The sequence below is a fragment of the Takifugu flavidus genome, chromosome 11 (assembly GCF_003711565.1).
Source record: "Takifugu flavidus isolate HTHZ2018 chromosome 11, ASM371156v2, whole genome shotgun sequence".
Classification (NCBI taxonomy): domain Eukaryota; kingdom Metazoa; phylum Chordata; class Actinopteri; order Tetraodontiformes; family Tetraodontidae; genus Takifugu; species Takifugu flavidus.
Genome location: NC_079530.1, coordinates 9,798,009 through 9,824,501, shown reverse-complemented (window position 1 = coordinate 9,824,501; position 26,493 = coordinate 9,798,009). Strand labels below are relative to the sequence as shown.

General features: G+C 46.4%; 2 protein-coding genes and 1 long non-coding RNA gene across 7 annotated transcripts; 1 reads left to right on the top strand and 2 right to left on the bottom strand.

The window, feature by feature from the left end:
• Positions 1-1,694: 1,694 nt before the first annotated feature.
• Positions 1,695-2,707, bottom strand: gnrh3 (gonadotropin-releasing hormone 3). The gene is made up of 4 exons (XM_057047994.1): positions 2,598-2,707; positions 2,328-2,470; positions 2,128-2,208; positions 1,695-1,841 (listed from the first exon to the last, which is right to left on the bottom strand). The coding sequence occupies exons 2-4, from the start codon at positions 2,463-2,465 to the stop codon at positions 1,788-1,790; spliced, it is 273 nt and encodes a 90-aa protein (XP_056903974.1). The 5' UTR covers positions 2,466-2,470; positions 2,598-2,707; the 3' UTR covers positions 1,695-1,787.
• Positions 2,708-2,857: 150 nt separating this feature from the next.
• Positions 2,858-20,517, bottom strand: LOC130534098 (receptor-type tyrosine-protein phosphatase epsilon-like). 5 transcript variants are annotated; one of them, XM_057047991.1, is made up of 23 exons: positions 20,356-20,517; positions 16,264-16,502; positions 14,221-14,744; positions 13,230-13,338; positions 11,905-11,976; positions 11,528-11,624; positions 11,134-11,207; positions 10,597-10,733; positions 10,365-10,455; positions 10,208-10,278; positions 10,098-10,134; positions 9,932-10,029; positions 9,392-9,511; positions 8,991-9,154; positions 8,254-8,389; positions 7,922-8,071; positions 7,522-7,615; positions 7,109-7,185; positions 6,843-6,977; positions 6,557-6,682; positions 6,259-6,410; positions 5,256-5,391; positions 4,926-5,110 (listed from the first exon to the last, which is right to left on the bottom strand). In XM_057047991.1, exons 4-23 carry the CDS (start codon positions 13,249-13,251, stop codon positions 5,036-5,038), a joined length of 2,064 nt encoding a protein of 687 aa, XP_056903971.1. In that variant the 5' UTR covers positions 13,252-13,338; positions 14,221-14,744; positions 16,264-16,502; positions 20,356-20,517; the 3' UTR covers positions 4,926-5,035. The 5 variants fall into 5 exon arrangements, 3 of the variants coding, with proteins under 3 accessions (XP_056903971.1, XP_056903972.1, XP_056903970.1); XR_008952796.1 differs by lacking the exons at positions 14,221-14,744; positions 16,264-16,502; positions 20,356-20,517 and adding exons at positions 2,858-3,271; positions 3,382-3,829 and having other exon boundaries at positions 3,940-5,110; positions 13,230-13,977; XR_008952797.1 differs by lacking the exons at positions 14,221-14,744; positions 16,264-16,502; positions 20,356-20,517 and adding exons at positions 2,858-3,271; positions 3,382-3,796 and having other exon boundaries at positions 3,940-5,110; positions 13,230-13,977.
• On the top strand, positions 19,920-21,050 carry LOC130534100 (uncharacterized). Its single transcript, XR_008952798.1, has 2 exons — positions 19,920-20,276; positions 20,377-21,050. It is a non-coding gene; the product is annotated as an uncharacterized LOC130534100 (long non-coding RNA).
• Positions 21,051-26,493: the final 5,443 nt, after the last annotated feature.

Genomic DNA, 26,493 nt, shown 5'->3' with positions numbered 1-26,493 from the left:
CCTCTCCCCATTCCGATGACCTCCGCGCCTCGAACAATGAGGCATCCAGCAGCATTAAGAGCTTTGGCCCCTCGCCACGGCCACATACGTGCAGCGAGGTTGTTTCATCTGGTTATATTTAAGGATGACATCCATAGCCTGTCGGCCTTTCGCTATTGTCTTCACCGTGATTTTTACCCCCCTCTCTCATGCCGTTGTTTAGCCCCAGTTGCGAGTCTTTGATGAAAAGGTCGCCACTCAATTGGAAAACAGTCATTAAAATGCGGTGGGTACTATTCACCAGTGTGCACGGGGGGAAACCAGCTCAACTGAGCTGGTTAATCAAAAGTTAATTATATAATTTTCATGCAGATGAGGGAAACATTCAAACGAATCCCAACTCTACAATCATTACAAAAAATAAATAAAGAAATAATTCCAAAATGCTATAAAATGTTCAGGGACCGGGAGGCTGTAAACAATATGAAGTTTAATTTGAGGTAAACAAAGTGAATATCCACCTGGGGGTCTGGGAAGGAGAAAGTGAGGTTAAATCAAATTTGGAAACATAGATACCAGCAGGTTTTTGTTATCCTGGTATACGTGCAATTAGGCGGGTCCTTGATGAGGACACTGGAGGGAGAAGTGGGTTTTCACCTCCAACAACCTGGGATTATTTAAAAGGAATTTATGGACGATGTTTTTTGTGTGTTTTATCTGGAATTATTAATTATTATCGCGGTGAGTGAAACGATGAGTGATGAGTGAAATGATTTGAATCAAACGCAGATTTTAGTGGGGGGGGGGGGGGGGTTGTAAAAAAAAAAAAAAAAAAACCTCATTATCTTGGCTGTTGCAAAGTTGCTGGGAAAAGTGCGAATTTCGCGAAGTGTCAAAGAGGAGCTGCCCTGGACTTCCCACAAAAAAGTTCTCATCAAAGTAAATGATTGTGTCATGCAAATTAGAGCCATGAATATTAAAGCGCGTCGCGGAGTATCACAAATGGGTGCGCATTGTTCTGCCAGCGCGGAGGAATGTGCTTTCATTCCCCTTCAATTCTGCGCGCTTTTAAAAACGCTCGCCGGCTTTTCCCACTTGTGCCGGTGGGTTCGGGTTCACTGGTGTGCATTACAACCGCGCACTAACAATGCGAGGCCTCCACGGTGTCAGCACAGTTCATGAATCCGAGCCCCTCATGCACCAGACGATTAGTGCGGTGCCCCGTCTGTGGGGCTTTGCCAGAAAATGAGTTCTCTTTAAAACGCGTGTGCCCCCCCGCTGATCCTCCTCCCTTCCTTATATGAAATTCCAATTTCAATAATGAACACCGATTTCCCCTGTATGAAGAAATGCGGGATTGGACAACGTTGGACATTTTTTACGCACCGATTTTGGAGCAATTGTGGCGGAAGGTTTGGACGCAGCAGGCGGATGGGGGCCTCCTCTCAGCCCCTGCACGTCACATCTGCATGGCTGCCGTGGCAGAAAATGGAATTACCAAAAGTGTGACAAATTTAATTAAGCCATTGATTTCTAATAAATTGGCTTAATCACCAGCTGTTGTCATGCTAGGATTGTTGTGTCACAGGTTTGTCATGCTTGTCGGTCGTGGCTGCGCCACAAAGACAAGTTCATCCCCAGAAAGGACTTCAGACGTCTAAACATCAAGGTTTCAGCTCCGAGGATGAGAATTATAAAGTGATCTGACCCAGAGGTTTAATGATCGGGGAAAAAAGGACAAACTTTATTACAATATATGTGTAATAAAATTGTTATAACACGTGATCTGTTTAGCATTCTTCACTCCCTCAGTTATTCTGGATCCTTCTCTTTGGGTCGAAGCGATTGAGCTCTTCGCTGATCTGCAGGGATGGAAATGAAAGCTCAGCCTGGGCATTTAATCATAGAAATGTTTAGACTTTTACTAGGTGAATGGGACAAGTGTCGCTGCTGCCGGCGCTCGGAGAGACAAAATTAAGCATTCACACATCCAACGGTGCAAAAGGGAAAAATAAAAACACTGGCTGAGCATTTTGTACACTGTCATTCCTGTTTTGGAACATGTAGTGCACACAGTGGTGCAGTGAGCATTAATATTGTACAATTGAAGTAGACGTTGCTGATAAATTATGCATAATAAGCACTTACTACATTGTATGGTCGAAGTCTCTCCTGGGTCTGGGCACTCTCCTCGTCGGGGAGAGACACCACTCCTCCCGTCCCCATCATCTTAGAACAATAAAACAGAGATTTTAGATGACGGACGTGAGCGTCGAGGAACTGTTACCAGCAATCGCTGCATTAACCCCGCGACTGAGGTCTGCCCACAGGAAAATGGGGACGCCCACCCTGATGGTTGCCTCCAACTCGCCCACGCTCCTCTTGCCACCGGGTAACCATCCGTAGGACCAGTGCTGCGACAGGGTGACCTGGAGCGCCAACGCCAACAGCAGCACCTGCACCATCACCCTGCTGTTTGCTTCCATCTCAGCTGCAAACAAACCTGAAGGAATCACCATTTGCTCGCCAACCAGTGGGACGCAATTTATGGCCCCGACACTGTAAACAACAATTTAGAATGTAATTAATGAAGCAAACTTTGCTCCGGCCTGACTTACCTCTGTGCACGCCTCCTTAGCATGTGGTGCATTAGCCAGAGGGTGATTTTATAGATGCTGTCGAAGGCTGCAAACAGGATTATAATCCCCTCACTGCAGGTGTGACACATTTATGGACTAATGGGACACAAAATGCCGTTAATGGAGCTAGCTAAGTGCTCGCATATGCTGACACCACTAAGAGGGTTCACAGAGTATTACGTGTTTATCAAAGTGCTTCTGTGCTTGTGAGGCGGCAAACATGAAACTTAGGACTGACATTGGTCTGTCTTTATGGTTTATTAGCATCAGAGTTCAAATACAGATGCGAAAAAAGAGAGAAAAGGCAGAAACATCATCGAAAAGAGATGCTTGTGCGTTTATGTCACACGAACTGCAAGGCCTCGGGGTCGCAGTCAACTCTATCACTGGTATGTATGTACACTATCATCAATGATCAATCAGCCAATCACATCAGTTCGTCATGAAGTAAACACAGGTACAAGTACACAGTAGAAAGTTCCCCCACCAGTTTGGCCGGCAAATGGAAGACTACCAAGCTCACCAATGTAACCCGAACCCAACTCCAACCCAACTCCAACCCAACTCCAACCCAACTCTAACCCAACTCCAACCCAACTCTAACCCAACTCCAACTCCAACCCAACTCTAACCCAACTCTAACCCAACTCCAACTCTAACCCAACTCCAGCCGAACTCCAACCCAACTCTAACCCAATTCTAACCCAACTCTAACCCAATTCTAACCAAACTCTAACCAACTCCAAACGAACTCCAACCCAACTCCAACTCCAACCCAACTCTAACCCAACTCCAACCCAACTCTAACCCAACTCCAACCAACTCCAACCCAACTCCAACCCAACTCCAACTCCAACCCAACTCCAACCCAACTCCAACTCCAACTCTAACCCAACTCCAACCCAACTCCAACCCAACTCCAACCCAACTCTAACCCAATTCTAACCCAACTCTAACCCAATTCTAACCCAACTCTAACCCAACTCCAACCCAACTCTAACCCAATTCTAACCCAACTCCAACTCCAACCCAACTCTAACCCAACTCCAACCCAACTCTAACCCAACTCCAACCCAACTTTAACCCAACTCTAACCCAACTCCAACCCAACTCTAAACGAACTCCAACCCAACTCCAACCCAACTTTAATCCAACTCTAACCCAACTTCAACCCAACTCTAACCCAACTTTAACCCAACTCCAACCCAACTCTAACCCAACTTTAACCCAACTCCAACCCAACTCTAACCCAACTCTAACTGAACTCTAAACCAACTCCAACCCAACCTTAACCCAACTACAACCCAACTTCAACCCAAACCTAAGCCTAAGTCGGCAGACGCCTTGGTCAAAAATATATGCTTCTGGGTCTGCAGCAGTGTTGAGGATTCCTTATCTAAAGGTTAAAATGAATCCATCTCACTCTCTTTCACTAAAGTTACTTGAGCACTAAAGCGCTAAAATGATGGTACCTTCTGATGCTGATGTCCTAATGTTGATAGAAAAACCAAACTGGACGGATGACTGAGCAACCACCATTCAACAAAACTATTTATACTGGTAAGACTGTTAAATTAAATACCGGCACCTGGCTTATTCATATTAAAATTGTGTCACCCGGTGACAAGAATTACCTGATTAGAAGTGTATTTTTCTAATCAGTGTGGCACTGATTTACACACATATGCATGCGAGCTGAAGAGGTGGCTGCTTAAAAATGAGAAATAAAGACCAAAACATGAGGTTTGCCTCTAAATCGTCTACAATAGCTCTCTCTATTTCAACATTTTAAAAAAAAAGAGAGAAAAGAATGAGGCTCTGATCTAAATAAAGTCAGATTTCCACAGGCAACAGGAGGAAGTTGGTGGCAGCTGTTTGGGCTTTCACAGACATGTGTGAGGAAACGTGCAGCACCTAACAGAATAAATCCAGTTGCATTTCCTGCTTTTGTTTGAACAAAAAAGTACATGATTAAAATTCACCCATCAGACAGGATGAAACCTTAACAGACATCTCACTGATTCCCCTTATAGCATTAAAATCTGTCTTAATATATGAGATTAACTGACCCAAAGAACTGCACGCGGTCCAGGAACAGAGATAAATGAGTATATATTAACAAAATATTACTATGCATTTCAAGTAGGCAATACATATTGCAGTATTTACATTGTATGGCTGTAGCAGAAAGTCTTTTTAGAGCCCCATAATGTGGCTCCAAAACTGAATAAATGGGAAATAAATCAAGTTTTACAGTATATTTTACATGTGGGTACCTGAAGGTGTTTCTGAAGGAAGCGGAACACAGACGTTTGGAATTTTATTACGCTATATTACATCATTTCTGTGCAAAACACGGAATCCAAAAGAACATTCACAACAATATGCATCAGCAAGTTGCCCGGAAATGGTGGATGTTATTTGAAATTGGCATAGTCTGAGAAGATGTCGACAAAATCCTGAACCACCCTGTAGCAGAAGTCGTATTGCTCCTGGAGGAGGAAACAAGAGGAGAGTTGTCACCACCAAGTGGTTTTGGTTTTGTTTTATGTGCAGAAACAGTTCCAGGCAGCACAGATGCTAAAAAGCTGTCAGTTTCTGCGCAGCAGATCTGACGTTGTCTCTTTTTCCACCTACCACAGTCTGAACCATGTGCGGTCTCTGCGTGCGTAAACTCTTGACTGTCTGAAAGACATCCAGGAGGCCTTCAGCTTTCACCCTCTCCAGGATGTTACTGAGGGCGATGAAGGTGCCTGTCCGACCTGCGCCGGCACTGAAACACCAAAGGATGAGAATTCACACAAAGAAGACACCCGGCCCGCCTTCCAGAAGCTGAAGGAAGCACCGTGGCGGCGGCGGCGCAGATGATCTTCGCAACCGTGCAGCTAATCGAAGCATCGCACTCTTTTCCCATTTAAGTGGAAAAGTTTGCAAGAGAAAAGGTGACCTTTGTGTAATAGCAGTAATAATCACCCTCACTTAAAGAGAGGCTAATCCAAACGCTAACACTAATCAGTCTGGAAGCTCAGTGTTTGACTGAGTCAATGTTTACAATGATGGTGGGATGGAGGAGAGAAAGAAGGGGGGGTGGAGAGAGGAAGAAGAGGGGCGAGAGTGATGTGCGAATCGGAAGAGAAGTGCAGGGAGACGTTGGGGATTGCAGCGGGTTAGCCCCCGTTTCCCAAGGGCAGAGAAAAAGCTTTAAAAAGCCCTTCTTAGACAAGTGGTGATGAAGGAATAGAAGAGAGTGATGACACCATTTCCTGTCGTTAGCTCATCTTATCAGATTAATCACGGTGGGAGTCGGAGGATATTTCACTTTGAGAGGTTTTAATTGACTGTGAATCAGTGGATTGGATCGATCCCAGAGGGCCGCGCTGCCTTAGAATCACTTCACCTGAAGCGAGGTTCTGATCAAAGCGTTCGCAGCGAAGTCTTTATAAGGGATCACATGAGTGGTTCAGGCGCGGAACAGCGCCGCTACTGAGGCAAAACGGAGAATTTATTGAAACAGACGGAGGAAAAATGGATCCGTAAAACAGAGACTCCCTCAGATGTCAACCTCAACTGGAAAAGGAAAGCGGACTCATAAAAAAGCAGGAGTGGGCAACAAAAGAGTTACATTTCCAGAGGTCCTCACCTGCAGTGTACGATTATGGGGCGATTCCCAGATTGCTGCTGCTGCCTCTGCACAGCGGCAATAATGTCAATCATTCCTCTTCCTTCGCCCGGTATTCCGATCTCGGGCCACCCGTGGAAGTGGAAGTGTCGGACGTGCTGTGATTGCTTTTCCTGGTGAGGTGTAGAGATTGGTTTTGGGACGGGTTAAAATATTAGGGCAGATCTGAATTTCAAATCTGCAAAGGCAAACTCTGCCCCATTTCTTTCTTTCTTTTTTAAAAAACAAAGGCTTTTGTTGAATTGAAGTCAGCACGTACTGGCCTGTAGGTGAGCACCAGGTCTTTCACACTGAAGGTCTCACACAGCGTGTCTGCGGTCAGCTCCACGCTGTAATCTCCAAAGGTAACACTGCCCTCTGGTGGCCAATACTGGAAACACTTTTCCTGAAGAAAGGTCAGAATGGAATTCAATTAACCATCATTTTAATGTCCTTTTTGGTTCCGTATTTCAGAAAGCATACACACACACACAAGCCCCAAAGATGAAACTAAGACATAGCAGAAAATCCGAAACTCCTCTTTCCAACCCCTTCTTGTACTGTACCTGCTCCCTCTCTTTGAGCTCGGTGAGCATAACGATTGAATGACACCTCCACTCCCACACCATCCTCCAGAAGTCCTCCACTGTGTGAGACAGGGGGCCCTGGGTCGCGATAAAATAGTCCTTCTGCCTGTAGCCCTGTAGGGCAGATCAAAAAAAAAAAAAAAGTGAAGCAAGCGCCATATTTTGCATTGTTTGCAAAGGAAACAATGAGCTTTATTTATACTTCTATGGGAAATCTATACAAGAGGTCGCGGGGGAGCGCTTACATCAATAAAGGAGGCATTGATGTAGTCGGTGAACTCCTGTCCTCTTTTCACTGAGAGTATTACCCGGTTGAAATCATCTGCGAAGGAGAAGTGGAAATGAAACTTTCCACAAGTGATTCCTATTCAAATGAAACTTTGAAGATGTTGATGGAAAATAGAGCAAAACTTAAGCTGTGTTTTCAAGGCCCGACACGCCAGAGCCGACCTCCGTTTTTCGCTGTAAGGAAAAGTTGTATCCCAGCTCCCCGATCGAAAGCGAATATAAAAGGCTTATCAGAATGTCATTGATCAGACTTACACGCGCTGATTATTCGCACATCTGTGTAGAGACCATCTATAAAATCACCCGCACTTTGATGTTACTCCTGTGTGATGTATTATGAAGCTGTTTGGAGTCGGGGAGAGGTCCTTACACGGAATGATCTGAAGCACACGGTTCTTCTTCATGTTGGCGGGAAGGTTCCCAGTCCTCATGTTCTCCTTCATGATGCGAACGTTGGTCAGCTTCTGACAGGAGGAGGACAAACACACCCAAAGTCAGGAAGTTTCTGCTCGGCAGGCGGCGCATAAAACGGCAGAAAAACATATTTATTCTCTTTTTTATGAGTGAAATAAAGCGGCTGCAGGAGGAGCGACGGTGGCAGATGGCGTCTCCTTATAAAGTTTTAGTTGTTATTTATGTGCGTGCCGCCAGGAGTAGCACCCTGGGCAAGTATTCCAGGAAAACATACAGATGCGAGGGCAGGGGGTGATGGAGACGATTCATTACTGATTGAAATGTTTAGGGGGGGCGAGCAGTGTCTTTCTTCCTACCCTGAACTCCTCCTCCAGGCCCAGCCTGTCGTGGGGAGCCCTGGTGTTGTGAAGCCTGTGCAGATGGCCCTCCAGAGAGCACACATCCAGCTCGGTGTCTCCGTACAGGAAGTACTCCAGCAGAGCCTGGTAGATGAAGGAGTACTGCATCTGAGGGGCACCAAAGAGGAGGGAGAACTTTAGTTTTGTCAAACTTATCCCGACTGTTTTGGCATCACAGGCACGGTCCCCCCCTTCCCCCCGCTCCCTTGGCTTGTTTGCGCCGCGACTGCAGCGAGCGGGTTCAGCTGTCAGTCCGCGGAGCCGCGGGGTCGGGAGGGGTCAGTGCTTACATCTGTCTGGATGAGCTGACAGCGCTGCTCTCGGATTCTGCTCACGGAGCCGAAGACATCCACCCTCTGTTCCGTGTGCATCATGTCGATCATGCTGTCAATGACGATAAACGTCCCGGTCCTCCCCACCCCGGCGCTGCGGAGAGGGAAAGAAGAAACAGACGGCGGCAGTTAACAAACACGCAGGCGACGCCAGAGCGTTTTGTCTCTCGTAAACGTGGAGTCGGCGCCCGGACGCTTCCGCTCGGAGCAGTTTCGGACAGTTTAGAGCGCGTGTAAAACTCCCGCGTGCTACGAGGGTAGATGACGCCGATGGGGGAACGCAAAGCTGCGATTCAGCAGCGGACCACTAGAGGTCCTCCTGCAGCGGCACCGCCCCCCCCAGCACCTGGGCAGTTGTTGCAGATTTAATTGTTGAGGGTTTAAACTGGTCACCAGTAACGCACACCAGTCCTGCGCCACACACTACCAGGTCGGAAACACGTTTAAACCAAGACTTCGCCAACATTTCCGAACTCTTTTCTCACAAACAGAGAATTTTCTATCAGACCTGTGAAGTGATCCTTCAACACGCTGTCTTCAGAACTTGCCAAGGCCTTTTAAACCCAACAAAGCTCATAAAAGAGGAACTTTAAGCACATTTGCTAATTATAAAAGCTTCCATTTTCTTTTTATGGGAACACTTGACCTGCTGCGCGACCCAAGCTGCAACTTTAAAAGATTCTGAGAATTCTCACCTGCAGTGGACAACAATGGGCCCAGCGTAGGGTGGGTTCACAGCCTTGACCTTCTTGAGGAATTTCAGCATGCCGATGGGGGAGAACGGCACCCCGAAGTCTGGCCAGCCGGTGAAGTGGAGCTGGGTGACCAGGCGGGGGGCTCTGGGACCATCGCTGCCCTGCTGTGAAGCAAAGATTTTGAATTAACACCTGGACGTGGACACTTTTCAGCCAGAAATGTCCACTAAAACCAGCGATTAGACTCGACTCGCTGCTCGCATCAGAAGCTAACAAAGAACCTCTCTGGAGGATGCAGGTTCACCGTCTTGAAGATTCGCCATCGCCGCGCTTCAGATATGACCATTGTCTTTTCCTGTGATCGTTTTTTGTAATATCACACAGTACCAGCTTTTACTCACATATTGGATATAGAATTTCCGAACGGTGTAGTCCACCAACACGGTGAAGTCCTCCATGGCGACTCTGACACTCCCGTATATCCAGCAGCCCTTTTCCGGCCAGTACTGAAAACACTTCTCCTGTGGAGCCAAACACAACAGCGCATGGTGGAGCATCACAAGTGCGTGTTTGACCAGCACGTTTCAATCCGGTTGAAAGCGAATCACGGGGAGTTTTCACGTCTCACTCAGTCGCTGCGACGCTTCTAATCATTAACTAGATTGCCAGACTAATTATCATGAAGCCTCGAAGGATCTGATCAACAATTATTCCATCATTGATCCCCGACGTCTCTATTCTGCCCTATCAGACCCTCTGCGGTGCTTTCGATTGATCCTCCCTCGGAGGCTAAGCGTAGCGCCATGCTAAGTGATCTGCGGGGTGACACTTGGAGTTGAGGACGTGCTCAGATAAGCTGCGCAAACGACTTTTCCCGCCAGGGCAACAAATGAGAGTCTTGCTAACGGTGCGCAGGAGGCCTGTGGCGGTGTCAGACGGACCTCTTTGCGTTCTTTCAGGTTTGTCAGCATCACTATGGTGGCTGTCTTCTGCTCCCAAATCATGCGCCAAAAGTCCGCCACTGTCTCAAGCTTTGGCCCTGGAAGGAGACAGAGGCAGTCACACCACAAAGAACTCAAATCCAGTCTGCTGAAGCCTGAATTTTACCTTGAGCCGCAATAAATTTGTTCTTCTCTTTAAAACCCTGAGGGGGGGAGAAAACAATATCAATACGTTGCCAATTTTTCACCCCAACATGATCTGAGATGGACTTTTACATCTATGTAGGATGCGTTTATGTAGTCTGAATGTAGTCCGTCATGACTCAGCACCACTCTGGAATGGTCGTCTGTGGGAGAGAGGAGAGGCAGCGATGAAGGCCGGCGTGGAAGCGGGGCTGGTATTGACTGTCACAGACGTCGGAGCCTCACTCACATGGTAAAATGTTGGGGTATCTGTTTTTCTCTCTGTTGTGCTCTCGGCTCGCCTCCTCGAAGGACCCGAGGTGGTAGTAACATGGCAGCGACTGTAAAGAAAGAAGACAATCCTCCCGAGATCAGAATAAATCCACAGCGCCGAGACTGCAAACATAACATTTTATTGCTGCCCCTCGGTGTGTGTTCGGCGCTCGCGAGACGGATGCCTGCGCGCCGCAGCCCCTGCTTACATTGAATTCTTCTCTGAAGAGCTTGCCATCATCTGCAGAGCGTATCCGGTACTCCTCCTCCAGGGAGTCCAGAGGGATCGGGAAGTACCTCTTGGACGGTGAGGGAGATCTGGGGAGGAGGACCACTGTCTGCTCTCCTGCGTTCAGAGGAATATATGACAGGCAGGCTGCTGACATTTCCCTACAGGGAACATTACAACCTCTCATTGCACCTGCAAAAACAAGCTCGATGGCCGTTAAGATTTCTTACTTTTGGGAACGCTTGACAGATATGATTTCTTCAGTCGTAAACATGCTGCGGCATGAAACTGTCTCAGCCCAGACCCCCCCCTCCCCTTCCTTTGGTTCAAATGACTCCCTGCATACTCCGAAAGCTAAGAACCATGTGAAACTTTTCCAACTGCTTGAGTTTCAGATTTTAAAAATGTTCCACGGCTATAAAGAACATTAGTCTCCATTTAAAACAGGAAAAAAGGGACATAAAAGGCTGAAGTTTTTTACGCACTGGCAGTTATATGGACTGCAGCACAACGGTACCTTGTTCTTCCATGAAGCCATTCGGAATCTTCTTATCCACTGACGTCACTAGAGCCTTCCTGTGGTTTTTGAATCTGCATGAAATGGAGAAATATTGCAAATGTTTAATAGGATCACATGAGGTAACGTGTAAAGCCCAACATCAGGCACCTCAGAGAGGCAAATCCGCTCCGCCTCTTCTCTGCAGGAGGCTGAGCGAGCGCTTGCCTGACCTGACCGAGCTGTTTTTTATGTACCGCCTTACTGGACTTGCAGCTGTTTACCCATAAGCCAGTGATCTCCGTATGTTTCTTCAGTTACCCCCACCCTGATGCGCTGACCTGACACGTTCATGCCTGTTCGTGCATGAAGGAAGAAGCTTACATCTCCCGAATGCAGATGTCGGCGTTCTCACCTCAGGCAGTAGATGGTCAGCAAGACGACGATGATGAGAAGCAGCGATATGACCAGTGTTGAGGGCAGCACATGGTCACCTCTGTGGGTGGGGTTCTCTGGTGGGGACACGTGGGGACAGATTCAGACACATGTACTGCACAATTAACAGATCTGTATTAAATATCTGTCTCATGTGAAAGGTAGGTTTATGCTTCTTAAATATAAGTTAATGTCTTGAAGTTGAATGCTATAACAATGATCTTAGGGATAATTTGGCTTTTCACTTATTCCTTTAATTCTAGTTACTTTGCAGAGGAGCACATATAAGCTCGCAGGAACAATTCTGTTATCTAATGTCTGTTCAGTTAAAAAAAGACAGATGGGTCATTTTGTTACCTGCTGTTTGGTTCTCATGGGCAGAATTATTCACGGCAACAGAGAAGCCAACCAGGAACAACACCATTGTCACTGTGGGTGGAAACAGGGAAAAAGAAGTCAGCGTTTCAGTCTGCAGCTTGTAATCCTTGTAATTCTCATAAATCCCCACTAGATGGCGCCACACCAACAGGAAATCCGTCCGCAGCCAGGAGAAGCTAAAGGAGGGGAGGAAGAAGAGCTCAGCTTCCAGGTGACTCCAGAGACATGTTGGGGCCTCCGCTGAACAGTTTGAGGTGCTTATGTTGATAGTCTGCTGCTGTCGGAACACATTAGCATCGGATGACTGTATCCACATTCTCGGTGGACCCCGTGGAGATGAGCATAGCGCAGTATTTCTCAAACGGGATCCCCGCTCTTTGATGTGCAGTCTGCTGAGTTGTAACGCGTGGTGACAGTAAGACAGCGTTCCTTAGTGAAGAGGGCATTTCAAAGAGGCATTTGGTAGAATTTTCCACTTCCCCCAAACACTCATGCACTTTATTTGCCCATCCTACAAAAAGCCAGTGGACTCTGGCTGATAATAAGCTAAATAGGCTGTGGGAGGTCAAGAGTGATTCCACTTAATGTCTCCTCACCTTCGAGGGTAGAAGGCAGAACTGCTGATGCACAAAGTTGTGTAAACTGCTGTTCACGACTGATATAAAGCAGTAACCCCACAGAGCTCAGCCCACTGAGCCAGGGCTTGTCTCATAACAAATAAACAAGGGCATATTAAGGGAAGTAAATATTGGGAAGTAGTTATACATATTTTAACACGTGACATTTGGTCAGTCCAAATGTGGCCTGATTTATTCCCAGTCAGATCCAGGCGGTTACAGTGAATCATCCTATTACAGCCAAGCAGTCTCCTGGGAATTTGACCCTGGCATTTATGTTCATGCCATCTGACGTGAATCATTCCCAGCAAACAGCCTCGTGCATGGAGCCCAGCCCTCCTGCCACATGGCACACAGGCCTCTGAGCATCCACAGAGGCTCCATCGCAGGTCAGAATTTGGGGCGGGCGTGTAGTGGATCCTTTTCAGACCTCTGGGTTGTAAGGCTTGAGGATATTTTACTGTATCTGAGAAATTCCGAGGCTCTGTGTACATATTCCAGGACACACCAGCGAAATATCGCAAGACTCGTTTCAAATCTGTGGTTGATTGTGATTACGGCTGATTGTGGTTAAAGCTGAACCTCAATCAGCCATAATCACGATTGCAATTCATTGCATAAGCCAAACACAACCTCCTCCTAATTATGTTCAACAGCCGAAATGTCATTAATGTAATTTTTCCTCACCGAACGCCACCTTCGACCTCATCGAGGTGTGTTGATAATCAGCACAACAGCACAGCCTGAAGTAACACCGGAGTCACAGGGTTGGAGGCCGGTAGACAACCTGGACAGGCTGCCAAGACCAGAAGACAGAGTAGTGAGGAATCCAGACCATCAGCGCTGAAGCAACTCTGATGAAATAAATACCTAAATATGAGGCTGAATATCAACCCTCACTTTATTCTAACCCTACGCTGAGCCAGCTCGAGGTTCTGTTCTCTCCTCTGTTAGCACTTTATTTATTTACTTCCCCCTCAGTTATCACGTAGGCTGTTGTCATGGAAGCACAGAGAGGCTCTTACATAAAAAGCCTGGCTTCTTCCCTGTTCCTCACCACCCTCTTGACTTCAGCCCTTTCTTCTGAAACACCCGTCTTTTTAGCCTAATGTTTGTGTTGTCACCGCTCACCGGGACTGTGATGACCCTCATTTCACACGTCTAAATATTGAATCACCCATAGTTTTTAGTCCCATCACTCCTGTCCAATCTGATTCCAGGAAATGAGATGGACGCCTACATGTTGCACAGTCAGAGGGGATGCGTTGCATGTGCCACACTGGGCTGGAGAGGCCAGTTCTGTCCCCGACACCTGTCCTCGTCAAATCCCCAGGAGCCGGGACATAGGAGAGCAGAAGCAATCAAATATGGCAAACGCTCTTTCACTTTAAGGGACTCCTTTAAATGAAGAAAAGCAGGTACAGATGGAAAGTTATCCTCCACTGCTCTAGAGAAGAGGAGGTGAGCTGTCTGCCGTCATGACAGCGGTGCTGTTTGTTTCTGCCGCTCTTTTTCGGTCTCGCCGGACTCGCAGGCTTTGCTGCATCTCCGTTGGCGGCGTGTCTTAATCTGCATCTGCATCTTGTCTTACAACTGACCTAGAATCACTTTGAGCCTCATGTGTGGATCTAAAGTAAATAAAAGCTTAGGTGTGTTTTGCTCGCGCCTCCCCAGTCACCTCCTCCAAAGAAATTAAATTATGCCGCATCACTTGAGCCGGAAGGGCAGGAGCAAGTCATCTAATCCGTGTACCGATCTGCATTCAGCACGCACCCCATCCACGTGGCTGCTTGAGCAGTGTGAGTGTTTTGTGGATGAATATGCATTATTCATCACTAATTCACTCCGCCTGTGCCTGTGAACAGAGGAGGAGAGCACAAGGACGTTATTGCCAGTCAGCTACAAAACCCCGAAAAAAATCAACCGTGCAAAGAAAAGGGAGCGATGCGCTATACATCTCTAACTCCCCAGACCCGCTCCGCCCTAAAACAAGTCTTTTCTGCTCTGCGCTTACGTCTCCCTCGCCTTGACTCTCAAAGGAGACCCTGAAAACAAGGCTCAAAGGAAATAGACATCAGAAATAGGAATCAGAGAAATACCTCTTCTCCTGCTGTCAGACCTTCTGTCGGTTCACTCGGCAACATCATTAATTCAGACCAAACAGTGCAGAGGAAGGTGCTGTGTTATCTGCTTCCAAGCAGACTGTAAAAGTTTAAGAATGGAGGGGGTTTCTTAGAAATTACAGTGTGGGTTTAACCTCGCAGGTATGGTGCAAACACTATAAGAACTCAGGTACCTATAGCTGAACGGCAGCGACTGTGGCAATATATTAGATATCTACAATCAATAAGAGTAACTGCTCAACCTTCACAGACAATGAGTTTAAACATACAAACGCACAAAACGATTCAATTCAAATCGCTGATGCGTCCTAAAGTTGTAAATGGCGTTTATTAAAACCACAGCGAATAGGAAGGAAAATTTAAAAAACGCGCTAACGGTATTGAAATGTGACTCCTGCACTACGCCTTGTAAAGTGCAATTCATTCAAATAAAATGTAGAAAACACACTGCTGTTAGTGAGAAGCTCATAAAAAGCAAATATCTGCCTCAGTTACGCAATAGTCGATACGGATGTATGTAGAGCTGGAAGTCGAGTTAGTGATTATTTAGGTATTAAAACACCCACTTGGATTTAATTACACTCATAAAAGGATTCTTCAAACATTCTTTACTATACTGTAGTAAGTTGTAGGTCTGCATCCAGTTCAACTCCTGATGGATGTGAGGCTGTTAAACCACCACAGACACAGTTTTACATATATATTTAAACATTATATACAAATGGGATCCGCAGAACTATTGAATTTTAAGTTGCGTGTTTACGAGGACAACAGCAGGTGATGGCTATGGAATGTCATCAAAGGGAATATTATAAGACATTATTGTACAGTCTGGCTCTGAAACAACATCAAAAACATCTGTAAAGTAGCTCTGTGAGATCAACAAGGCCTCAAAGACAGAAGCAGCTCTTGTGCTTGGCAGAGAAGTGTTGGAATGCCCTCTGAAAAAAAACGGAAGCATTCTCTTTTTTAATTCCCAGGGAGCAGAAGAACAAAGATCAAGCAAAAGAAGAGGGAATCAAAAGAGCCACCACTTCCAGCATGAAGCGGCAAGTAAAAGGATGGAACGAGAGCACGAACACCTCAGTGGCAGAAAGAGAGAGAGAGAGAGCGAGAGAGCGAGAGGGAGATAAGAGAGATAAGAGAGAAACGAATGTGAGCCGAGTGGAGCTGGAGTAGTTAAGTGTCCGGATTCTGGGTTCATAGATAACAGCTATAATAGGAAACGTCCTCGGTACACAGACGCTGTGACAAAAGATGAAGATGGGCGGTCCGATAAGTCTGAACAACATCTTTAAAACCAGTTTGCTGTGTGAAGGAGGCATCAAGATTCAAAAAATAAGAAAAAAAAGCTGTCAAGCACAGACAACCTCATACTGCAACACTTTCTATTGGACAATCAACACAGTTTACTGGTTCTGTCTCACAGTTAAGGTCAAGAGGATCAATCTGGGGAGATGATTCCAAATCCAATTAGCCTCATCTTGAAAGGAGACAGCAAGGATTGGATGACTTCCCATTATTGGATTCAATTTCAATAGATCCTCCCGAAACAGAATTGAGTAGTTTGTGGTCGGAGGGATTAATCAGAGACTTACACTTCCGAGCAGAGCCCCTGTGATCTGGTATCAGATGACCCCCCCTCGCCTCAGTCCATGGCGGCCGACTGCTGGACCTGTCGGGGCTTCCTACCCTCAGTCCCCGTCTGACATCCTCCGTGAGGCACCCACGGCAGGAGTGGATGAAGAGGTCACTGGGGTTGGCGCAAACTCCCGCAATCGATACGAGGCTGGGGGTGGGGGGTGGGGGGTGGGGGGTGGGGGGGGTTGAGAGGAGCCTGCAAAATTAAGGAGGAAACTGTAGGAATGCAGGAAGAACCAGAAATGCAGATGATCCACTGAAAATGGGGGACAAAACATTCATATTAAATGCATAAAAACCGCAGTAAAAGGTTGCATGTGGGAGTGGCGTGCATGCGTGCGTGCTAAGGAATGCGGCGCTCCCGAGGTCTCTCCTGCATTTAATGGCGATGAATTCATGAATACGTTTGTCGGGAGCCACTGTTGCAGAGCAAACACAACAAGCTACTTATTTCCACCCATGCAAATCTAATTATCTCCAAATCAGCCTTCCCAAAGAGTGTTTGCTTTACACATGAGGCATGTTCGCGCATTAACCCCCCTCCCCGTTTACAATGTTTGCAATCAGAGGTCTAATTACGCTTATTAGAGTCAGCCTAGAAATCTGTGACTGAAGCGTCAACTATGCTGCCATTAATGCCTTATTTCCACAAAGACCTCGCTGTCGTGTCATTTTGTGACTTTCCAGGAGCCAGAGAGAGATGGCGCGGGGCCCCGGCGGGCCCTCGGCCCTCCTCCGCTGATGCCCCCATATGCGAGACACAAAGCCGCATTGTGAACATTTGGCCGCAGTGACGCAGCCAAGCAGAACGCTGAGGACCAGAGGTGAAAACGGGCCCAGCTGGACGGGCCGGCTCAGTGTGAGGGAAATTAATGATCACGGTCCAGAAAACACACAATGGGGCTCAACTTTTCCAAACCTGAAGGAGTTGTTAAACTTGGCTCTTTTAACCGTGGTGCTGTCATTAAGGTCAAGGGAGCCCCCATAAATGTCGCTTTGCAAACAGGCTTCAGCCGTCGGAATATTGCATTTTATTAATACCGGGAATTGTCCAGCGGACTTGGGATGGAACAAGTGAGGAATACAGAAACTTCCCAGGCCAGACGCACTTCATTCAACCCTCTGGTCCGCAGTTAACATTTTACTAACAGGAACTTGAAACAGGATGCTGAAGAAAGCGGCCAGTTTTGGATGAAGACTCCGAATTTACAGAGGGATTTTGTCCTTAAATGTAGCAAAGGTGCAATTGAAAATCACCACCGTCCTTTATCGCTCTCAACGTGGTCCTTCATGTTCACTCGCAGCTCTCTGGTCATCGCGATTGAAACGCCGCACCGATAGCCCCCTCCCCAACCCTTTATCGCCACCGCGGACCGTCACCTTCACAGCCAGGCAATTGTTACTTGAGTGCTGTTATTTGGTCAGCCTGCCGAACCGACTCAAATCGACTCCGCTTTTCTTTTCACTCCTCCAGTAAGGTGACACTGACAGCCAAAACTGATGTGAGCCTTTAAGGTGGCCTGTCACAGTAACGTATGGCTTCAATTTCTGATTCGAGCGGCACGGAAGCTCTCCAGAGCATTTGCTCTATATGTGGAAATGGGACGGGCTAAAAATATCAACTTAGAGGAAATGAATGTCACAACAGTACGTGGCTGACCTTTGACCTGAACATTAATCTTGTTAGTGAAGCCGTCAATCAGTGATGAATCACACAGCCGAAAAGCACAAATGCATTTTTCTCCGGACGGAAATGTGTTACCGTGGTTATTTATGCTTATTTTCACCTGTCAGAAGGCGTTCTGAAAGACTGGAATCATCCTCTCCACAGAGCGGCGTGCGCGGGCGCAGGGGTGCGGGCACTTCCTTTCTACCAAGAATCTGCCTCAGAGATGAAACATGCAGGGCCATTAAAGTTTTATGGTCGTCACCCACCACTCTGGCTCAATCATTAATTCATGGCGCTAAAAAGACAACACTGAGTGCTGATAATGCACCGACGAAGAAAGGTTATTTCTCCTGGTCGCATGAAGAATTTAGCATCGCTAATTAAGCACATTTGTGGGGAAGCAGCGCTCCGCTCGCGCGTGGCTCCGTCTAAAGAGGATGATCTCCATGAGAGGCCGCATCAGCAAATGGCTCAGTTGTCTCCCTCAGATCTATATAATATTTAAGCTGGATTTGACCTGCTTGCCCTTCCTGCTCACCCTGGAAATCTCCGTAGCTTTCCATGTTAACCTTTGGAAGGGTATGGTGCTGGAAACCCACCAGCAAATATTCCTGATTACAAATATGATGGAACACCGTCGCAGTGCATCATGGGTAACGCACCCAAACTGGGGTTGTATTGGGCGACACCGGCATTCATTATATTCCATCCAGACAGGAACAGCTGGTAACAGCTGGAAATGACGGCATCAGTGTGGCTGCAGCTGGAACAGGTTAAAAAACAGCCAGGGAGCAGCTGCTGGTGCAGGAGTCCACTCTGGTTCAATGCACCGTCAGACCCACGAGGGATGAATGCAGCCCACTCTGATGCTGCATGTGAGGGACTGTTCGGTGTATTGAACAGGCGGCTTGGTCAGGGCGTATTCCCTGCTCCTTCACAGGATCTGCTGGAGTCTGACATGGCCACAGTAAAAACGGGCCATGAAGTTAGAATCCAGTTAGAATCCACAGATATCTGTGTCAGTGCTGGAGGAAGATATGAAACTGCCCTTAATTGAGCACTCAACGCTGAGGGGAACAGCTGGATTCATTCACAGTATGTTTACGCGTTTCTCCGAGAGGAACCTTCGGCCTCGGGGGTTGAGGAGTCCAGAAATGACACATCTGGGTTAGGGTTTGGTTGAAACGGGGACGAGAGGGAATCGCAGCAATCACGCCCGAGGTTCACGCAAGGGTGGGTTCCTTTAAAAGGCAGAGCTAGATCAAGAGAGTTGCACGTACCGGCGTCCCAACGTTGTTTTTGAAGGATTGTGAAGGATTAAGATATTGCCTGGGATATTGCTAATGATACTGCCGTCATGAAATGTGTTCAGTCGTCCCCGAAGGAGGGTTTTTGTCTAGCCGATGATGCAATTGGTGCATCCGCACGTCAAAACTCCTAAAACCCTCTTTAAAAAGGACAACGTGATTCATTTCCCACCCCAGGATATTGAAAAGTGATCACGACCAAATTAATCTTGCGCACGTTTCTACCTCTAGGCCCATTTCCCCAGGGGGACACAGATGTGGAATCATTCTAAAACTGGTTTGTTTTATTAGGTCAGTTAATTAGAGGTGGAACGGGCGGTTGGGCTGCATTATTGTGAATGAGGTTATGAGAAACATTCATAATTCATGTGTGAACACATGGCGCTCCCATGGTCCTCCCACACTGATACCAGCTCAGCAGCTTCACCTCCTTGTCAAATATTTGCGCTAATTAAATCGGATCTGAACGAGAGCGATGACAGGAGTTTATTGGGTTAGCTCCATCATAAACGCCATCTGGAACCATGTGATGGGGCCAGTTTAAGATGTCGAAATCGGAGCGGTGGATATATATCCAGTGCCATCAAATATGGATGAAGCTTGCGTTTCCTCCATGCGATACCCACGGTGAGCCAGCTGCAGCCTCCAGCGGTTCGGCGTGCGGGCCTCTGCACAGCTGCACGCACGCGTGTCCACGTTGTGTCTAGACTGGTGATGCGTCTCTAAATCTCATCATGAAAATAACATCCCGGCCACGTTTCACTAAAGATGCGAGAGGGGAGATCACGCAGTTCGGGCTTTTCGTGGTGTGCGCATCTGCTCCACTAACCCATATTTACAGCAGCCCCCGTGTTGTTTGTGTTCAGGAATGACAGCGATACATCACGGGCGATCCCCGAGGCCTGCGTCCGTGTTCCCACCCTGGAGACAAGCTGCTGCTGCTTCTGAAGCCCCTTCTGATCGAACCGGAAGCGGGATTAAAACATCGTCTCCGGTAAATGCCCGTTAATAAATCGCACAAACACCCAAAGGAAAGCGGCTGATCGTCAACCGTGATGTGCTCCGTGTCTTACCGTGAGATGTCTCCGGTTGAGGGTCTACAGCGAGGGAGGATGTCGGCGTGTCCCCCACCTGCGCCAAGCCGACGTCGCCCGAATGTGCAATGTCCCTGGGAGAATAAACGCACGGAGGCGTTGGCGTGGACGATCCCCCGGCGATCAGGGCAGCAGCGCGGCGCAGCGCCGAGAGGATGCGCTTCCTGTGAGAGGCTGAGCTGAGCGCGGAGCCTGGAGACCCTCCCCCCTCCCTACATCCCTCCATCCCTCCCTCCATCCACCTCCCCCCAGTGCAGGAGTATCCGGTGGACTCAGCATCCCTCACATTCCTCCATCCCTCAGTCATCAGTGATGTCTGTAAAGCAGACGACAACTAATCCAATATTCATCACCCTGTTTTTTTCCCAAATAAAAAAAAGTTTGATATAATTGAAGTTGTGTAAAAATGTGCATAATTGAAATTTTAATTACAGAAAACGTGGAAGATTTTTTTTTTCATGCGTTACATCTATTCCTGTATAGCCAAGTATTATTGTTGTGAATGTTGTTTCAGGAAATGTCTGTAAACTACTTTCCACTCAAATAGTTTATATACATGTGAATGTGAGTCGAGCCATCTGCTGGTGGTGGTGGTGAACATCTCATGCTGTGCACGTTTTGCACAGAAAAAAAGTTTCCAATAAAAGAAGTTCATTAATTGGGATGGGAATAGATCTGTCTGGGGAGAAAGCTTCCTCATATTGTTGCAACACTTTTATGTTGTTCAATTTGAGACCTCCATTGTCACTTTATGAAGATCTCCGTGGCAGATATATATTTAGAATGTGCAGGAGCGTGTGGCTCTCAAGTGAAACACGGAATATTTCGTCCCAAGATTCCCGCTTTGAGTAAACAATTAGGAGCAATCAAAAATAACGATGTTAGTAAAGCCACAAACTCTGGCTTCTCTTTAAAGGCTGAATATATTTTGCTGGTTTTATGAGCTGCAATTCTTTTATTTCATTCATTGTAATTAAAAAAAAAGCAGCCGCTTGTGATTTATTTGTTAGAAGCGGATCTAATTACACAAGCTCTTCTCACGTTTAATTGTGGAATGAAGGTGTAGCTGAGCACCTTTCAGCTGGGGGCAGTGTTGCCCCATAAAAGAGAAGCTGCTGCCGCTTTCTCACGAGAGGCTGGGGAGCGTGAGGAGTGTGTCTTAGCTTGTATGTTACATAATTGTGCAGTCCTCTAATCTACCTCATCACATAATTGAATTATTGTACTTTCAGTCCATCCTGAAGCCTAAAGCGATCCCAAAGTCACGCTACAGTTAAGATAATTGTGTTGTGTGTGAGCGATGAGCATATTTGCCCACATGACTTTAATTGCTAGGGGATAAAAAGTCAAAAAGTAATGAAATAACTTCTTAGTTGCAACTAAATCCAAACAGCAGCATAAGTAGTGTATTAACTCTACCCCCAACCATGCAGCACTAATAATTCTGTGTTATTCGGTCTTTATTTTTACACTGGAAGCTCTCTTTCTGTTTCAGGACTTAAAACACGCTCCCTCAAACCTACACGTGTCCATTATCACGTTTATTTATTACCATTTGTGTCCTCTTCACAGCTGCCATGTGAGTTCCTCTGTTTTGATGAAATGGTGACAGAAATATCCCTCCTGCCACCAGCTCATGTGGATGGCTGAAAAGCCTCAATGACACGTCACACACTAGTGTCCAGATAAATCCTTCCACTCTGCTGCTGCCAGCTACATGACAAAATGTTTTATCCCCCATTAACCTTCAGGGGTTCAGGGGGAGATTTCAGGTGGAATAAAGCCACAGCCGTGTCACTGAACTGGATGGAGACGGCAGCATGTGGTTCTCTTTGTCCTTCATTTCTCCTCCTTGGTTCGGGGTCGTTCCTCAGCTGAGCTCTGACAGCAGCTGCGGATAAGAAAATGATGAAGTGTGGGAGACTCGTCCACAGACACGTTCCCTGCTGCTCTGCAGACTCCAAAAATGCTGTCATAAGGTTTCTCTTCTATTGACAAAGTCCTAATAGCTTTTTGATTACTGGTGTGTGTGTGTGTGTGTGTGTGTGTGTGTGTGTGTGTGTGTGTGTGTATGTGTGTGTGTGTGTGTGTGTGTGCCCACATGGCAGAGATTATTTCCCTGTGTTTGATCGAAGAACCCCTCCATCACTCCCTTCTTTAACTCTTCAGTTTCTTCCTCTCCACTTCCACTTTGTTTCCCAATTGAGCTTTTCTTTCCACTTTCCTTCTTTTTAAAGTTTCTTTCATTTCATTTGTTGCCCTGCTCTAGTTTTTTTTCCCAACAAATCCTTCAGTTTCCTTCAATTTTAAAGTTACCACATAAATGAAATAATTGAGACATTTTAGTGCCTGTTTTACCGCAGGAAATGGTAACAGTGACTCTTTTTTGTAAATAAGCTTAAGTGAAGTTGTTAGATGCAAAGCAGCTCATTAGTACCCATCTCATGTTCGTTCCTCATATTGTCGTTGCTGCTTTTGTGCCAGATTAAGTGCCGCTGAAATGCAGAAATGTGGCAGAGAGCGAAGCGGGGAGGAAAACAGAGCCAAAGCGGTGGCAACGAAGAACAGAAAGACAATCAGTCAACTAAGTGAAATGGAGAGGAGAGCAGAATGTGATGGATCGTGTAGCAATGACACTACTGCAGGAGGGCCGGCCCTCCCCAGCAGCTCCAGACATCAGCCAGCATTCCAGGAACCAGAGGACAAGTAAGTGTGCGAAGATCTGAAAGAGAAGCTGACCACCAGAGACTGTCTGGATTCATCTTGACCCTGTCCTCCAGAAGCTTAGAACCGGCTGCACTGAAGGGCAGCGCCTTCATATCTTTGGCGATACTGCTGCTCCCAGCGCGACAACCCCAGGAGATCTTAAAGATCACAGGAAACATCTCCCAGGTGAGGGTGGGCTGCAACCAGGAAACAACCGACATTGCCCCCCCATCTCTATCTGTTGGCCTTTCACAAAGCCTCACAGACATTTTGAATCCTGTTTACTTGGTCTTTTCCGGCCTTATTTTGTGTCCTTAACTAAGGTTCCAAAGGGATCATGTGACCAGAACAGGGAGCGACGGCTTCCTTCCAAAGGGTAGGATCACCTGTGTCCAAAAGTTGAAACACATTTAGCAGCTGCAGGGCTTAAACATACATTTGATCATGATCCGACACAGAGCAGCAGGATAATAGGATGGAGGGTTTTAAAGCAGGAAACAGAACACAACAGATACACCAAACACTTTGTCATGAGGACAATCTGGCACAGAAGGGAAGGAGAGGTGGGTTTAAGTACACCGGGAGACGAGGGGAATGATGGTGAACAGGTGAGACACATGAGAGTATTTAGGGCTGTGGGAGGTAGGAAGGACACATAGCAGGTAGAGCCTTTCTTGATGAAAACAGTCAACATAAAAGGTAGATTTCTAGGATTGAGTAGTAAAAATTCTTCTTTCTTAAAGAAAGAACACATTTAATACTGAGGCCTGATGGAATATGTAATAACACATGTGTTTAATGAACAAGGGCATCAGGAAACCAACACTGAAATTTGATGGATTGATATTGATTGATTCCCTCCTCCTTTCTGCCTCTGTCAGCTCATCTTCCCTTTTCTGTCTTCTTTTCCTTTTGATTTTTCCATTTCCTGTTAAACCTTTTCCACCCTCGACAACTCCTTTGGTTTTCCTTTCACATTTTCTTTCACATTTTCTTCACGTCCTCTTCCACCCACACCCCTGAACCTCTATTACATTGACATCAACTTTACAGCCTTTTCAAAGTATCCCATCATCATGCCTCCACATATTTTTAAAAAAAAGCCTTTTACAATGTTCTCTCAAACTCCAAAGCTAAATCTGTAAATGCAGTTTTAGTCCAGGTCTGAAACATTTTAGGAGCTTTCATGGAAACTGCAGCAGCTGATCTGCAGAGGAGGAACATTCCTCTTTCGGTCTCTTTATTAAAGTCAAGCAGTGTCTATTAAACTCCGCAAAACTCTCTAACCCAGCACCACACGTGACCTTGAGGTGCAACGGCACACCGTGGATCCACAGGAGTAAATGTCAGGACTCACTAGAAGAGGATTTAAAGAGCTCTCGCTGCAGAATGTTAAGTCAGAGCAGCTCATAACCTGTGATTTACCTGTGGCGGGCAGCAGCAGCAGCAGGGCCCCGCTGCTGGTGGTGGTGGGGGGGCTGTTTATGGGTTTTCTGGGGTTTTCAGAAACACGGCAGGTCGGTGCAGTGTGATGTTCCTCGCTGTCCACAGCCAGGCAGTGATTGTTCCTCGCACGCTCGTCAGTTGAGCTGGAAGTGCGTCAATGATTTCACTTAGCGGGGATCATCAGGATTCAGACAAGCTCCGGCTCTTTTATGTGCCTGTGGACGGCTGGCAGGGAAAATGATTACCGGCCTCATTTGTTCTCGATAGACACTTGTGACCTTTCCAATTGGCACATCCTCTTACCAATGTGACAGCTTTTCTTTATCAGGACCAGGAGTGATCTTGCATTTAATATGCACATAAATGGCATTTTTGCCTTCTGGGATGCTGGAGGTGAGAGCGTACTGTACGTTCAGGAGAGCCAGGTCTTTTTTTAGGTTTTTGTGCTTTGGATGTGTCAGTCTTCTGTCGGTGTTTGTGGCACCATTGTTGGTGCTTTTCAGGCACATTTTTGGAGGAAAAAAGGGGGAAAACACAGCTGTCAATGACTGCCTGTACATCTGCCAAATTCCACAACCAGTGTGATGAATAAATAACAATGGAGACAATAATGAGGCTGTTCTGTGTTTGATATAACAGATGCCACCAACAATGACCCCACACACAACACGGATGCAGCGAAACAACAGTATCTCTATGAACCATTGCCAAAACTTTAAGACTTTTTCTTTATGAGAGTTTCTGGACATTTTCGAGCCTCTCTTTGGACAAAGAGTATATTCTGTATCATAAAGGGAATTTTCTGGAGAGGGATTTGGGACGGTGGCAGAGGGAGTGATTGTTCCAATCAGTGTGGATGGATTACCTTTCAGCACAGCCGGTTCAATGTGCAATCAGGAGAAAAGAATGCAGAGCGAGCTTTCAGGGCGGCCAAGTTAAAATGCTGGAGTGGTTGTTTGATTTGGGATTTATATCCTCATCAGCAACTACATGATTCGCTAAAAAGTCTGCAGTAGTTTGGATAATATTTACTGTTCGCCTTAGATCACAAGTGTGCTTGAATGATTTCCTATAAATAATGCTTTCTCTGGTATATAGGATATTGATTAAATGGTTAATCAGGAGGAGCGCAAACCCCATTTGCAGGAAACATGTAAATGGGGAAAATGGAAATAAAATAATGAAATATACAAAAAGCTGCAGAAATAAAGTTGAAATAGACATTCAGAGTCACTTAACACTAACTCAGATGCTCATTGTTCATAATGAAAAGAGCAAGAAGAGCAAAAATGATCAAAATAAGAAATTATCTCAACAAAGTAGACATAAAGTAAGTAAGTTATGAATTTACAAGCTGTAAGGAAAATTCCATATTGCCACGTAGCTCCAAGGCACATTTTCTCTTTATCTTTCTCAAATTCTGTTCTCCATCATTTTCGTGAGCAACTACCTTGAACAAGGCACTGAACCCTGAAGAGCTCAGACAGTCTGTCCAGGGGCATTTTACTTTTTCCACATCTATTTCTTTACTTAAAAATGACAATAGAACATTAAAAAAAATGCACAGTGATTTGCTGCTTTATCCAGTCAAGCAAAATGGAGCTAAAATGGATCCTGGACAGGAAGCGTCTGCTGCTGTGATACCTGTATCATCCCTGTGATGAGATTATGTCTCTAATCCTGTTACACATCAACACAAGAATGTACCAGTACACACCTGCAGTACAACACAGAGGAATGAGTTCAAGGTCAACTAGAGAACAGACAGGTCTCATCTGTCTGAAACTGTCAGTGTGTGTTGGAGGGAGCCCGGTCCAAGTCTGAGTGTTACTGATGATGACGATGACCCCCAAGCCTGGCAAACATCTGTAACCGCTCCATCCTTACGGGTGTCGGAGAATGATCTGCTGTCATTCTAGCAGGGGGAAACATCTGTTCCTATTATATCACCGTCAGCCGGCCAGG

Excerpts from the sequence above, each read along its gene's own strand:
- gnrh3 (XM_057047994.1), bottom strand. The coding sequence starts at position 2,465 with ATGGAAGCAAACAGCAGGGTGATGGTGCAGGTGCTGCTGTTGGCGTTG. Across the intron at positions 2,209-2,327 it reads AGTTGGAGGCAACCATCAGG|ATGATGGGGACGGGAGGAGT; the intron begins GTGGGCGTCCCC and ends TATTGTTCTAAG. Across the intron at positions 1,842-2,127 it reads GACTTCGACCATACAATGTA|ATCAGCGAAGAGCTCAATCG; the intron begins GTAAGTGCTTAT and ends CCATCCCTGCAG.
- LOC130534098 (XM_057047991.1), bottom strand. The coding sequence starts at position 13,251 with ATGAGGTCGAAGGTGGCGTTCG. Across the intron at positions 11,625-11,904 it reads CCATGAGAACCAAACAGCAG|AGAACCCCACCCACAGAGGT; the intron begins GTAACAAAATGA and ends TGTCCCCACCAG. Across the intron at positions 9,512-9,931 it reads ACCTGAAAGAACGCAAAGAG|GAGAAGTGTTTTCAGTACTG; the intron begins GTCCGTCTGACA and ends TTGGCTCCACAG.